The 14,783-nt window shown below is 34.7% G+C and overlaps 2 protein-coding genes across 5 annotated transcripts; both read right to left on the bottom strand.

Annotated features, from left to right (window-relative positions):
• Window positions 1-3,431: 3,431 nt before the first annotated feature.
• On the bottom strand, window positions 3,432-9,951 carry LFR (ARM repeat superfamily protein). 4 transcript variants are annotated; one of them, XM_086428126.1, is made up of 8 exons: window positions 9,742-9,951; window positions 8,764-8,933; window positions 8,200-8,342; window positions 7,787-8,046; window positions 4,941-5,046; window positions 4,246-4,384; window positions 3,979-4,096; window positions 3,432-3,884 (listed from the first exon to the last, which is right to left on the bottom strand). In XM_086428126.1, the coding sequence occupies exons 1-8, from the start codon at window positions 9,923-9,925 to the stop codon at window positions 3,634-3,636; spliced, it is 1,371 nt and encodes a 456-aa protein (XP_086284252.1). In that variant the 5' UTR covers window positions 9,926-9,951; the 3' UTR covers window positions 3,432-3,633. The 4 variants fall into 4 exon arrangements, with proteins under 4 accessions (XP_086284252.1, XP_086284251.1, XP_086284253.1 ...); XM_086428125.1 differs by having other exon boundaries at window positions 3,432-3,889; window positions 3,969-4,096; window positions 9,742-9,950; XM_086428127.1 differs by having other exon boundaries at window positions 3,734-3,889.
• A 3,365-nt stretch (window positions 9,952-13,316) lies between these two features.
• Window positions 13,317-13,820, bottom strand: LOC147383120 (protein ELC-like). Its single transcript, XM_086427278.1, has one exon. It carries the CDS (start codon window positions 13,818-13,820, stop codon window positions 13,317-13,319), a length of 504 nt encoding a protein of 167 aa, XP_086283404.1.
• Window positions 13,821-14,783: the final 963 nt, after the last annotated feature.

Genomic DNA, 14,783 nt, shown 5'->3' on the forward strand with positions numbered 1-14,783 from the left:
TATCCTTTGTGATGACATGTAGACATGATTGGGTGTGCTAGTCATGCTACATCAACATACATGACAGGTTTTACAATGTGGCACAATGCATGAAAAAATTGGTCCAATGTTAGTGGCATTTCGGTTGCCCGATGAGGTGGGTTTATTCTCAAGGTTGGGGTCGATAGACTTGTGAAAGTGAACTTCACATACAATCTCAACCATATATATGTGAGATCCAATGATTGAGATTTATCGTAGAGATCCATAATATATTCTTGGGATATATTATCCCAACCATTGATCTCACACATACACACGGTTGAGATTGTGTATGAATATATGTGTTCACTTTTCATATGTCTGCGGATCCCAATCCTTATTATAATTCATATCACCTGGTGTAGAATAAAGAAAAAAGATATGCCATTCAATAAAATTTTTATTAAAGAAGTTGAATCATTTGTGCATTTTAGAAAAAGAAAAGTTTCCTTTTAAAATAAAGTTAACATCTTTAGTGCTATATATCTGCTAACGTCTAAGACTTCATAAGAACGTTACTATTATCCACTAAATTCATTTTTCAATAATATCCCTTATCATTTTATTTTTTAGTGAAAAAGATACAAATATGCTGATCTTTTACGTAATAAATGCTAAAAGTATTTTAATATAAATGTTAGTAACCTTAGAACAGGTAATTTTAATTTGCTTGGTTAGCAAAGGAAGTGTTATATATATATCATATCGGATATAGGTCAGTTCAAATCCAATTTCTTATACACAACATAAATAAACTTTATATATTTAAATAAAATATATAATTTGCACAAGTCTGGTGTAATCTGATCAGAATGGATCGGATATCGGGTCTGATCCGATACATTGACAGGCCCTGATATCTGCCATGTTTATAACTATTCCTTGGCCCTTTCATCATTTAATCTCCTTCTATTAAGTACATGTAAGTCCACTCATTCTTTCCCCATATTTATGTTAAATGTACGTGGGGTAGCAAATAATAAATTCTCAAAAGGACTACACATTGAATTCATGAGCTGGCAATAATTAATGATAAACAACCATATATATATATATTTACCTGCATTTTTTTACTTCTTTTATTTTTTTTCTTTCTTTTTTATTTTTTTCTTTTTTTTATATTTTTAAATCTTTCAATTTTTCACATTTTTTTTCAAATATCAATGTTTATGGGGGAAGTTACCAACTTAGGTATGTTGGTGAGGCTTGTGAAATGTTGATGCCAAGACATAGATGCTCATCTTGTGAAAAGATAAATAATTTTTATATTTTTATATTTTTATATTTTTTTTTTTATCAAAACTTTTTCGATAGTCTTTTGAGATGGGACTAATCCCTACAGTTGCATTCCTCGAATCCGATGGAAGTTTTTCAATGTGCAATAGAATAAGTTAGGAGGCTACAATTAGAGTGAACAAACCCTGTCGATAGTTTACCTCTGAGCCACGCCCGAAGGGCTTCATTCCTTTCCAATATTGCTTTTAGAGTACTTGATTACCTTAAGTTTTTAAAGTGGTCGCATGACCATCTTTGGATCGTCGTTTGAAAATTAGTTATTTTATAAATATGATTACAAAATGATTCAAACTTAATTATAAAAAATTAAAATTAAGGGTGAAAATCACCTAACAAGTTAAGTTTTGAAAGAGTGGTAAGTACTTAATGAATCAATGGATCCAAAAGTACAATGAGTTTGTATAATCATAGATAATCGTAACTGGGGCCATTTGAATAATGTAACTTGGAATTTGAATCCGACAAAATAGTTTCAATGACCTGGGCATTACTCCAATCATGCTAAGCCTTCAAAGTCGGTACCTTATAAACCCCACCATTTGGTTGGGTGATCAAGGAGTGATTTTTGGTTCAAAATGCTGACAGAATCTTCAGGGGTAGTTTTGTAAAAAGTTCTGGCCATCGAAAAGGTAAGGTTATTGTAAAAAAAATTCAACCCATTTAAAATAAAAAACTTCTATTGCCACACCAACTTTTGCTGGCACGGTCCCAAGATGTGTGCTAATTTTTTAATGATTTACATATGAATTGAGGTGGTGTGATAATAGAATCTCTTTATAAATAAATAAAAAGTATTATGTGTCTTGTTTGATCTTGACTTCCAAAATGAGCGGTCACTGAACTCCCAAATTTAAAATTTAATGAAATTTTTTGTTTTCTTGATTTTTCTTTCTTCAAGAATTCATAAAATTTCATCATTTATATGAGATGTAATTATATAGACCGAAGAACCACTTACCTATATGGATCGCATGTCCATGTGGCATTCACAAACATGATCCGGTCCCACAAACAACAAACAGAAAAATCAGAAGTAGAAAAAGATTTGTTTTCACCTTTGAATTTCAATTTAAAATATGGGAGTTCAGTAGATGTTCATTTTCAAAGTCTCATATGAAAAAAATAAAAATTAAATAAAATAATTATGGACTTTTTTTTTTTTTCAAACCTAATCTAAACAATTAATTACAGAGAGTTTAGGTGTCATCTGGACCTATGTGACGGTCCACATGGCCCAAATGAGGAGCAGAGCTCAGTCCAGGCTCTACTACATGGTCCTTTAGTCCATGCAATCTTTTCCCTGTCCACAAACAGCTGATAAGATGCAGCCTACTTATTAAGCCCAAAACATTAAGCAGAGCCCAATACAAGCCCATTGGGCCCATATTGGCCTCAGATAACTTAAGGTACAGCTCCTATTCATTGACTAAATTCTTAATCCCATCTCTTAGGTCAAGTATATGATAAATGACTTTTTTCAATTCCAACAACTTTTTTTTTTTTTAAATTGTAATCTTCAACACTATTGGATTTCTTTGGATGCAATGTTTACTGAAAAAATGATTTTTTTTCTGGAAAATAATCTTTGTGAAAATGAGTAGGGTTTAAAATGGGTAAGTTTGGCCGGATCTTAGTATATCCAGATCCGATAATATCAGATCGGTCAAAGATTTTTTTTGTTGCTATATTTCTTTTCTAATTGCTACACAATTCTATTTTACTATTATAGTTTTTTTTTTTTTTTTTAAATAAGAATTCATCTTCCATTAAAGTTGTAGAAAAAAAAATATTTTGAAAAACATAAAAATATAATTTTCAAAGTATTATATCATTTGGATCTGAATGGAAATAGGGATCCGATTCATATCGAGGGACATTAAACCATCGTCAACCCATTTTTTATTTGGGTATACTCCAAGGGTCCTAACCCACTAAATTCTGGTTCACATCACTCAGATTTGGGATAAAATCCAACCAACCTATTTTATTTATGCCCTATTCAGGAAAGCTAAAAATATGACCAATCCTAAAGCTAGGATGCAGAGTTTTAATACCTCAAATCACGAATACACAACAAAAAAAAAAAAAAATTGCAGAAGAAAACCATGTCAGCATGAGTAATTAAATAATTTTTACAAAATACGATAATATGCAATGATGATGATGATCCCATTACAATAAAGCATACATCTGATACAAGATGAAAAGTAAAACTCATCCCATACTTCCACTTGAAACCAAGATAAAATTTCTTAGCAAAATAGCTCTTCCTAACCAAGATCTCCTCTTTACAAGCGGGAAGGGGTAGTGTTTCGATTACATGCCCCAAATTCCATGTGCTGTTGCCACTTTGTTGTTAGGCCTGGATGTCAACTCATACAATATCCTGGCAAAGGTGTCGGAATGTCTACCATCGGTGAAAAGTATCTCTGCAAAGGCATTTTCATAGGCAAGAAGCAAAGCCTTGTTCTGTGGCTCTGCGACAAGACTCTCAAGTATCATAGCTGCTTTCCTGCAGACTTCGGGTACGGGGTGAGGAGTTTTGATCACTTTCAGAAGCCTATCAACTGCCCTGAATTAAAGAAAATAAACGTAAATATTCAGCCCTAGTAATGTTTGTTTTTTTTTTTTTACAAATAAGAAAACCTCACCATCGCTCACTTGCAAGCTTCAATCTGCAGTCCATATTGACTTCTGAAAGGTTATAGAGTGCCCCAACAGCTGCTGCTTGAGCATCTACTGCTGGTAAGCTCAGAAGATCAACTAACCGCTTATATATCTGCAATACCAATCAGGCATTTGTCAAGATGTTTGGGTGTAAATTTTCATCGAGATTATATGAATGTTGTACAACAAAAAAATGACAAAGAAAAAATCATATTTCAAGTGCATAATAATGAAAGCAATGAGAAGGGAAAGAATATGAACCTGTGGAGCAAAGGGAAGAAGGAATGGTTCGTTATCGGGATTTATTATTAGGCGGCCAAGCAATTCAGCGGCTGCACAATGCCAAGCCTTGACGGAGGACCCCAGGATCCCCATGATGGCTTGAACTGCTCGTTTCTCGCTGGTTGGGTCAAAAGAAATACATGAAAATTTTCAACTCAGAAGACAGACTAGAATCTAGGGCTACAACTTGGGCGGGCTAAATCCAAACCCTATGGGTTCAACCCGACCTTGGGGCAGGTTTTAGGCACAAAATATTAACCAGGGTTTGGGCAAAAAAAATTTTGACCAAAATCAAATTGGGTTGGGTCCGGGCATAGATATAGGATTTTCCTGAACCCGAATTTAATATGGTTATAATTTAAAAATATTTTAAAATATCTTTGTTTCTTTCTCATTCACAATTCACATTTCAAACTTTAGTTAATTATCATCATCTTTTTTAGGACAAATAATCGTAAGCTATGATTATTACTAAATTATCTAGAATTAATGAGGAAGGAGTCAACCCAACTTGGGTTGGGCTTGGATTGACCATTTTATGCCCGAGGTCGGGTTGGGCACAGGCTTGGGTTGGTGTTTGTCGAGTGAGGGTTGGTCACGGGTTGATCCCCAACCTGCCCTAGTTGCACCCCTACTAGAATGTGTTTAAGCAAATATTAAATCAAATTCATTACGTTATTTTGATATAGGATGGTTTGGAAGAGCTGAAAATACGGAGGTCCAGCAATGGTGCTAAATTCACGATCGTCTCAAGGGCATTCGTTATGACCTCCTCGTCCTCTGTCATGACATGGCAAAATTGTTAAAAAGCATGTCAGACTAAACCCACAGCCACAAATCTCATTAGCAGAACCCATTGGTAGGGAACTTTTGGGACAACAAACTCCTAATTCAAGAAAATCAGGAAAAAAAATGCGACATACTATTTCATTCATTTACTTTAAAAGCTCATAACTACACCATTTCAGCATTCATTCATCATCCCCATATATTCTACAGTCATTCTACGAACATGTTTTTTAGTGACATCATAATATCCAGCTCCTTTAAGTATAGATAATATTATGGTTGTATTGTTAAAGTGTTGTATTTTAATAAGTAAGCATTGGTCATATAACACTTCGGAAGAGCATCTTCACTTAACAAAAACATTCACACCAACCTCACCATGTTTATGAATAACCAACCTGATCATAAAAATAGTCACTTCGGGTTTTTCTTTCCCATCATTCTAGTCAGCTCATACTATAATTGTTATACTAAGGTTAACTGCAGACATTTGATCTTGATGCAGCTTAATTTAATTTGGATTTATGAAGAATCTCTCCCTAGTTTTACCTTGCATATCTCTCCCTAGTTCTAGTTTAATTCACAATTTCACTATTCTCATCAATCAATACTATACATGCAAGTAACATACACTACACAACATCCTTTGAACACGAGCACTTAATCCATCATAACTAATGCGAAAAGATACAAACTCAAGGCCGATCCCTGATGCAAATAATCTCTAACTGGAAACTCATAGAACACCAATTATCCTCACACTAGTTACAACTCGACTATACAAGTCCTCGACAATGTAAACGAAGTTGTTTATGACTCGTCTTTTTTCTATTACTCACCGAATTAAATTTCTAGGGTCTCTACCATATGTTTTGCCCACAGCCCTAAGGCCATATGGAGATTCTTGCTATTTTCTTTTATACGACAAGGTGTCCCCACTCCCTTTGCAAGTGGGATCCCTATGGCAGGTAAGTTGCGGGTGGGGAGACTCAATCTCGCGACCCTAGGGAGCACATCCAGGTCGTTGAACCAGTATTCCACCACTCAAGTAATTTCTTCCTATTTTTCCAAAAGTTTATTGTTAATTATGCAATTAAAGAAACAGCCTCAATGGTTGACCTCCCTAGACTGAAGCCAAATTGGCTCTATGATATATTATTCCTTTTTTTCAATCTTTCTCCACCACTCTTTCCCAAAGTTTCATTGTGAAGCCAATAAATTTTATCCACGATAATTGTTACAACTATGCGCATCTCCCTTGTTTTTCTTAATGAATGATCTCCCTTGTTCTTTTAGTACTTCTTAGTAGGCACTAGACTCTTTGTGTCTGCCATTTCCTTAATTTCCAAAATATTTGTTGAATAATTCACCCATCTTTTCCCAAAATTGCCTTTTAACTATCTCACCTAGTCCTACGTGGAGTGAATAAGCACTAATCACATCACCATATCTTATCAACTAATATAATCACCAAAAGCTTACCACTCAAATCTCAACTCATGAAACATTACCTTCATAAATATTTCAACAAAGCAGCACGGTTGTACGACTATTAATTTATGGTATAACTAGTGTAGTTAAGGGCAAAAGGCACACTTAAGGCGCAAGGCAAGGTGCACACCTGAATAAAGTAAGGCACAATAAAATTAAAAAAATTAAAAAATTAAATAGTGAAAGGTGGGTTCTAGATATTTTACATTATGACCTGTACAAATATGAATTTTTACAAACAAGTTAAAGTTTTCAACACTTTAAGAAGAAGAACGATCAATAGTAAAAGAAAAAGTAGAGAGAAATAAGGAGAATAAAAAGAAGCGAAGAAAAAATAATTAGAAATAGAAGTAAAAGTAAAAGTATGCCAACAACATGTGTTGTTGCTGCTACAGCAGAACAATAACCATAGCTATCAATGGGTGGGTTCTTGTCAGACTTGGTTGAGCACTAATCAGACCCTAAAAAGGTGGGCTCAACCTTAGACTAGCCTAATACCCTGATCGGGCCTAAGTCAACTAAGTCCTAACAGGCTTGGGCTGAGTAACAATCACCAAATGTAAAATTCAATATTTTTAATGGTAAAAATTTGAACTTTCTAAATAAATTTTATTTTGTATGTAAAAAGTATACAATCAAATCTGAAATTAGTGTAACCAACAAGCGATTGGTGAGATGGCCAGGACCATGCCTCAAGAAGTAGAGGTCCTAAGTTCGAATCATTTCACCCACCCCTTGTTGGCAACAACCCTGGTGCTTTAAAGGCCAAGCACACAAGGCACGTGTTGGAAGTGGTGACAGGCATGTCCTTGGGATTATTCGGACTAAGTCTGGATACCGATGTATCAAAAAAAAAATTTCTGAAATTAGTAGGCGCATGCCCAGTGTGCCTCACATGTACTAAGGCGCCTTCTATTCCCCCCCGAGGCGCACTAAGGCACTTGCCTTGACAACATTGGGTATAACAGGTCTTCTAGGTGATACTCAAGTAATTTTTGGCACATGAGGGAAACTTCAAATTGGATAACTAGCAAAGTAACTAGAATACAAGATTCAACCTCTTATTGTTAATTAATTGAAGAAAAAATTGAAGGAAAAAAAAACCTAATCCTACAAATGTAATGCAAACGCCTAGGGGGGGCAGATCCTGACTAGGAAATTCGAAGTGCTAAAGTAACACTATGAAGAACTAAGCATGGATAGACAACAAGTACTATTAATAGGGTAAAGCTATCCTCACCAGTGTTGTGATCTTCAATGCATTGGAACACCGTTTCTAAGCAATGCCTATGTTGAGCCATAATCATCTCATTATCCGGCATGAAAGAAAAGTTACGAATGATATTTGAAGCAGCAACAGCACATTGTTGTTTTTCTGCCCGGCCTTCCTCGTCTAGATTAAACAAGCCATCTTCATCAAACCACCACTCCGAGGGATGATGCTTTGTCATCATGCCCTTACGACCCAAGGCACCTGAATTGGGTGGGACAGATCCTGAGCTGCCAAAGAAAAGATAAATCATCTTCAGAATTTTGAATAGATGTTCTCGATATGGTAATCCACGGATATATATATATATATTATATATATATATATATATATATATATATATAGAGAGAGAGAGAGAGAGAGAGAATTAGTTATGTGGTTACCTAGAATTAGGGAGAGCATCATTTAGGCCAAGTACATCGTACTTGTTCCCAAACCCTGAAACTACAGAATTGGCACCCAACAATCTAACCCTAGGTTCATGTTGGAGTTCTTTCGGAAGAGCTATGTCACGCCAATCATCTACCTGTTTCATTAGTAAATTTATTTATTTCAAAAATAGTTACCAAGAGTGCAAAAAAGAGCTCTAGAAGAGAAAAAAAGACAATGTCTAACATTAATATTTCGATAAATGTTTGCGTAATTGTTCTTGAGTTCAAAACCCCTCATCGGCGATCCCCCTAATGCTTTAAGAGGCCAGTGCACTTGGCACGTGTTGGAAGGGGTGCCTTACGTGTCCATGGGAATAGTCAGACTAAGTCTGCATACCCATGTATCCACAAAAAAAATGAGTTTGCGTAATAGTTTTCTTTCCGATGAGCTTCTTAAGACATACAACAAAAAGACAAATGCAAAATGCACGATAACAACACAAGGAAGAATGTTAGGACAAGAAGACATGCAAGCTCATGAAAATTTGAGAAGAGACAAGAAATAACAACACTCACAACTTGAAGTAGAGCATCCAATAACCCGGGTATTTTAGCTAGAGGGGTTGCATCTCTCCGCACATCGTCTTTCTCTTTGAAAGAAAGCAAAGTGAGAGTATTCAACGCCCATGTCAACTCACTCTTTAATCCACTTTGAAGTGCAAGAACTATCCTTTTGTTGTTTTGATCTGGGAAAAAAAATTAAAAATAAAGTGTGATCTACTTGTGAGATATCGTAAGATCAAAATTAACTTATTAGAACCGCATTAGCTTCCATTAGACACATAAAATCCGTTACATGCATATCCTTCGAAATAACACCATCCATGAAACAAAATATTCATCAGTTAACTTACCCAATAATCATAATTGATGATCATGTATTTTGGTTGAACAAATAGCCCATTTGTGGGTGAACCATCACGACAAAATTCTCCGATTTAAAAAAAAAATTATGATTAAGTCGCATTTCTTTCAAAGGATTTTGTCCCAACTTATCCGAAGGTTGTAAAAATTACATTTTTATATTATGTTTAATATAAAAATTAAATTAAATTAAATTTTCAGAATACAAAATTTTGTAATTGCGTTTAATATATGAGAAACATATATTTTTCTTTTTCTCAATTTCCTCAATTTTTTTCCCTAATTTTCCGATTTCTTTTCGATTTTTTTTTTTTTTTTTACTTTCCGAATTATCCCCGAAACCTGATTTTGTCACTATGGGGTGACCTGAGTAATGCCTCATAGTATTAATTAGTGTTTAGGTGTTTGAATTTCTGGTAACCCTAGAAATATTGTGATCAATAATTCTAAGTTAATAATTCTCTCAAAGCAATTTCATGACCTAAATACTGAGATTTCGATTCAAAGGTTTAATTTGCGAGAAAACCCATATTTAAAACCTTATTTGGTTGGTCAATAAAAGAGATTCAACTACAGATTTTAAAGAAAACGAGAGATTTGAACAAGATCGAGAGAGTGAGAGAGACTGACCAGCAAAGGTGCTATGAACTTGGAGAGATGGACCCAAGAGAGTCGATGGTGCAGCCGAATCGGCTGCAGCCGCGGAAGCTGCGGAGTTGTTGCTCCCACTCCCGAAAGGACGGCCTCGTTTCGGTGCTGGAGCAGCTGCGCCACCCGCTGCTGAGCCGAGCTTGCTTTGCTCCCTCTTCTGCATCTCTCTCTCTCTCTCTCCAGTGAGACTCAATTGTAAAAGTACCAAACATCTTGATCTGGTACTCTGGAAGTATCTTAGTTATTATATTTTGGGCAATCTTGTATACGGGTCTTAAAGTGCAATAAACACACTTTGAGAATAAGCATCTGGGGTATTTTGGTAATAAATGTTTTTTTTTAGGTCTTTTCGGTACAAAATTTAATTTCCCAGGTGTAATTAATTCACTTTAACAAGTGCCCTTAGGGCACATGTTAACAAAATACCCCCCCCTTATGATGTAAATATTTGAACCCACCTGAGGCTGACTCACGCATAAGATGGCCTTACTGACTACTTCTACCCAAGAATTTTGCTCTTTTTAAAGCTTGTTCTCTAAGAATTGGATTTGAGCATTTTTTGTTTCCCTAATGAGTTTCTGACTCAAATATTTACTTGGCTAACATGGCAAAGGCAAAGAACTATTGATCATTCTCTTTGTGTATCCCAAAGAAAAAGATCTATGGTTATGTGCATTTGTCACATCAGCCGCGTACCGATTGAGTGAAACTTTTCTGAGTCAGAAAATCACGACTATTTTATTTTAACTTCTCGAGATATGATTCTCCTTCATCTTGCTTAAGCTGTTGTACACAATGTTGACCTTAATCAATATATATCATTAATCAGTCTAATTGGTGAATAGATCCCTTAAGGGGTGGACCAAGTTTTTATAGGGCTTGGACCAAGTCTAATTGGTGAGTTAAAGTTGATTAGTTGAGCTTACCAATCCTTTAAAAAAATAAAAATAGTTTCAGAATTATGGTCTTTGTGATCTTTTACAGTTTTTAGTAGGACAATAAAAAAAAGTTTCCACAATTTAAGGAAGATTGTAAAGGGTACAATGCGTAGAGAATCTTTTCTAACGTATAAATCAGTATTATCATCTTCCAATTCTTTTCCAATATCTCTCAAGAAAAATCTTAAATTGAATTTCAAATTGAAAGGTTAGTGGTAGCCCATCCATGTGGTTAAGCAATCTTCGAATAGGAATATGTTCCTCAAATATCTTGGATTCCAAGATTTTATGGGTCATAGGAGATCCTATCAATGATCTATGTTGTGTTAAGGGTATTTAGAGTATTAGATATGATTAAGGTGTATAATGATATGGTAAACCGATGAGTGTTGGATGTAATGAAAGAGTCAAGGCCCACAAATTTTAGAAATTGAATTTTGACGACTTTGACCTATTGAAATTTCTCCCATCCTCCATTAATTTGATGATTTCAATCTGTAAAAAATAAAATAATAAAATAAAATTCCACAATGAAAGAGTCGACATCCTTGGGCCATCGAATATGGGCTTTTTCACATTGTGTTGGTATTGCATGTACCTAAGGAATTTAAACAAGATATGATGTTTTAAGAGGCCAGTTGTCTCAACCCAGACGTATCCAAATCCTGTCTTAAAAAAAATATTATGATATATTAAATCACTATATATCTGAGTAATAGACTAGTAGGTTAGGATGATTATGCAATAACCTGTACTTATCTACATTTCTTTACTTAATACACTAGGAAAGATCAAAAAACTTATCTTAGACATCCTTAATTAAACTCTGAACATACATAATATCTAAATGACTCGATCGATTCTGTTTGAGAAGATTATCCAAGTCTTTGGCAATATAAACTTAGTTAAACTCATCTTAGTCAAAATAAATAAATAAATAAATACCATGGATGTCAAATGCCTAATGAAACACTCTTTTTATCCCACCAACCCCTTGAATAGTCAAACTAGCTCTACTAGCGACATATGAATTAGATTTGAATTTTAAAAATCATAAAAATAATGGTTAAGAATCAACCATGAAAAATACTCAAATATAATTACTAGAAGTCACCGATCAAGATGATTTTCGGTATCATCTTATAGTATTGGTGGACCCAATAAGTGTTCCACAAGACATCGCCGACGGTGACATCAATATTTTTGTTGTGTGGAGTTGATTTCTTAACCATATTGACTAGAATTTATGTACACAGAATAATTTAAGTGGGTCCTTTAAATTAGTCTTACCAAACTAGAAACACAGTAGGAGGATAAGCTGAAACCTTACACCTTAAGTAAGCCAAAAAATGCAATAATACATACTTGACTTCCCATGCATCTCAAATTTTTAGGGAACATTACTTAAAAAATCCTGGCATAGGGACTTTTTTTTCTAAATAATCCCTAAGTTTTGGGCGATCTCGTAATAGTTCATTTAGTAAATTTTTCTTTTTTTAATAGTCCATGGACCTCATCTCACATTTATAATGCATGTCTTTGAAATACTCGAACTACCCTCTTCTCAGCTTCTTCACTTAGGTTTTCCAATGGCGATTGCAATCTTTGACCATGAATGAAAAATGGATAATGATATTCTCTCAATTTTGAACATTTCGATGTATTCTTTTGTTTATTTCTATTTTTCTTTGTAAGAAAATGAAGAACAAAATTGAAATTCTAAATTTTTTTATGATTATGTCGTAACTTTTAATTTGCAACAATGATATATGCATTTTGAGTATTTCGAAGAGATTTACAAATATTAAAATCGACAAATGAAAAATCAGGTTCACTTTACAGTTTCAAGTTCACCACTTTTATTGTCTAGTTCAACATTTAATTACTGTCGAATTTGACAATATTTTCATAATAATAAAAAAATCGTCGAACTCGATAGTAATTAAATGTTGAATTAATAAAAAGTGATAAACTTAACATTGTAAATGTGATCGAGATTTTTATTTTTATTTTAGTTTGATACAGAGTAAATCTTCTCAAAATACTCAAAATGTATCAATTGTAATTGGAAATAAAAAATTACAACATAATCATTAAATTTTGAGTCTCAATTTCGTTCTTCATTTTTTTTACAAATCATCGAAACAGATATTTAAAAAAAATGTATGTCTTAATTTCAAAATTAAGAGAATATCGTTCATTCATCATTCATAATCAAAGATCGTTGAAAATAATCACAATCGCCATTGAAAAACTTAACAAAGTGAAGAAGATGAGAAAATGATAATTTGGATATTTCATAGACATTATAAATGTGAGATGAGATCTAGAGACTATTAAAAAAAGAAAAATTTAGTAAATGGACTATCAAGAGACCCCCCAAAACTTAGGGATTATTTAGAAAAAAGTCCCTCTACCAAAGTCATTTAAGTAATTTTCCCTATTTTTTAATTTTATAAGTGAACATTGCATTTGGAGGATTTCATAATCAAAACAAAGAATGGTGTCTTTGTTCCATACAAAACAAAATTCAATTTTTCTCCCATAAATCCAAACAACATAAGATGGTGCATTATTAATTGAACTTATTTACATAGAGAAACTTGACCCATGGTATCAATCCAAGCCATGAAATATATCTGAGTTTCTAAGTTTAACCAACATAGCCCTGTGGAAGAATTGCTCCCTTGATAAGGTTCTGACCTTCTTAAGATATTGGTTAAATGGCACAACCCCTTTTTCCACCCCATTCTCCAATGCATATAACAAATCCTCTATGGCTTGGTCTTGTTCCAAGCATTTTATCATTCGATCCGAATCTTCGTCAACGGACTCAAATGCATCCATCGACTTATCCTTTGAAGTACCAATAGCGAATTTGGGATCATGAACTCCTAACCAATTAATCAACACGTCGGCCTTATTTGTCAATTCCATTACACGTTGCTTCAATGTTGACCTTTCATGCTCAAGCCCGAGTAATGTGGCAATCACTATATCACCTCGGTCAACAAGCTCAGCTTGCAAGCTCCATAGTCCCTCTATATCCTCCTCGGCTTTTGCTCGTAAGGCTCTTATGTCATAGTGAAGAGCAATGACTAGACAATTAAGTGCCTCCATTTTCGAGGCAAGGGAAGCATTAGTGATGTTAGAAAAGATGGAGAACGTATGAGAGAAGGGATGGTGGAGTTCAAAGATGTGGACAAGGTTATGTGCCAGGCTGAGGAGGTTGGAGTGAGGGTAGAGCCAAGTTTGGAGGTAGGGGCAAGAAATTGCACCGGAGGGATCGACGAAAGGGTGGTCACCAACAATTGGGGTGTCGGGTATCGACGAGAGGAAGACCAAAGGGGGAACAAATGGGTAGCTTTGATGGATCCATATGGTGAGAGGGATGGGTGGCATGGTGAGAGAGATAGGGAGAGGACCGCTTATGTTGAGAAGGTTGACGGTGGTTCCATCGTCATGGGTGAAGGTATCGGTTGAGGGAGTAAGAGATGGAAAGTTACTTAGTAATGAGAGAAGATGTTCCCGGATTAGCCATTTGAGGTTGGGATGTTTGCAAGATAGTGCTAGAGGACCATCATAGGAGAGCGTGGTGTCGACGAATTGGATTGAAGTTAATTTTGCCATTGTGGATCGATGAAAGAGAGGAAGGAGAGGAAGAGAAGAGTTAAAAAAGATTTGCTTATCAAACAGTAATTATATCTACATTTAAAATGTTTTGATGATAATTATGCAAGTATTTAATAACCATGTCTTCTTACCAATAAAAAAAGACTAGGAAGTTTAAGTCAATCAAGAAAAAGTATATAAAATCAGGTCCTTTTCTGCAGGAAGTTTCCTCCATAACATTACTGTAGGTTTCATTCCAACTTCAACTAACAACCGGTCCGGTATCATCAAATGAAAACCGAACCAACCATATTTTATTGGAAAGTTGGTTTGGTTCAAATAAAACCAGTACTGATTCAACAATTGAACCAAATGAGACCCCATGAATTGATTTAAAGATATATAACTTCTTTGAAAAAGTCTCGTTTAAAATGTGTTTTGAAATTTGAACGATTAAAAAAACAAGGGTAA

This window comes from Akebia trifoliata, chromosome 16, assembly GCF_017979445.1.
Source record: "Akebia trifoliata isolate Shusen 1 chromosome 16, ASM1797944v1, whole genome shotgun sequence".
NCBI classification, from domain to species: Eukaryota; Viridiplantae; Streptophyta; class Magnoliopsida; order Ranunculales; family Lardizabalaceae; genus Akebia; species Akebia trifoliata.

Excerpts from the sequence above, each read along its gene's own strand:
- LOC147383120 (XM_086427278.1), bottom strand. The coding sequence starts at position 13,820 with ATGGAGGCACTTAATTGTCTAGTCATTGCTCTTCACTATGACATAAGA.
- LFR (XM_086428125.1), bottom strand. The coding sequence starts at position 9,925 with ATGCAGAAGAGGGAGCAAAGCAAGCTCGGCTCAGCAGCGGGTGGCGCA. Across the intron at positions 8,343-8,763 it reads TGGATGCTCTACTTCAAGTT|GTAGATGATTGGCGTGACAT; the intron begins GTGAGTGTTGTT and ends CTAATGAAACAG. Across the intron at positions 4,385-4,940 it reads CCATCCTATATCAAAATAAC|CGAGAAACGAGCAGTTCAAG; the intron begins GTAATGAATTTG and ends TGACCCAACCAG.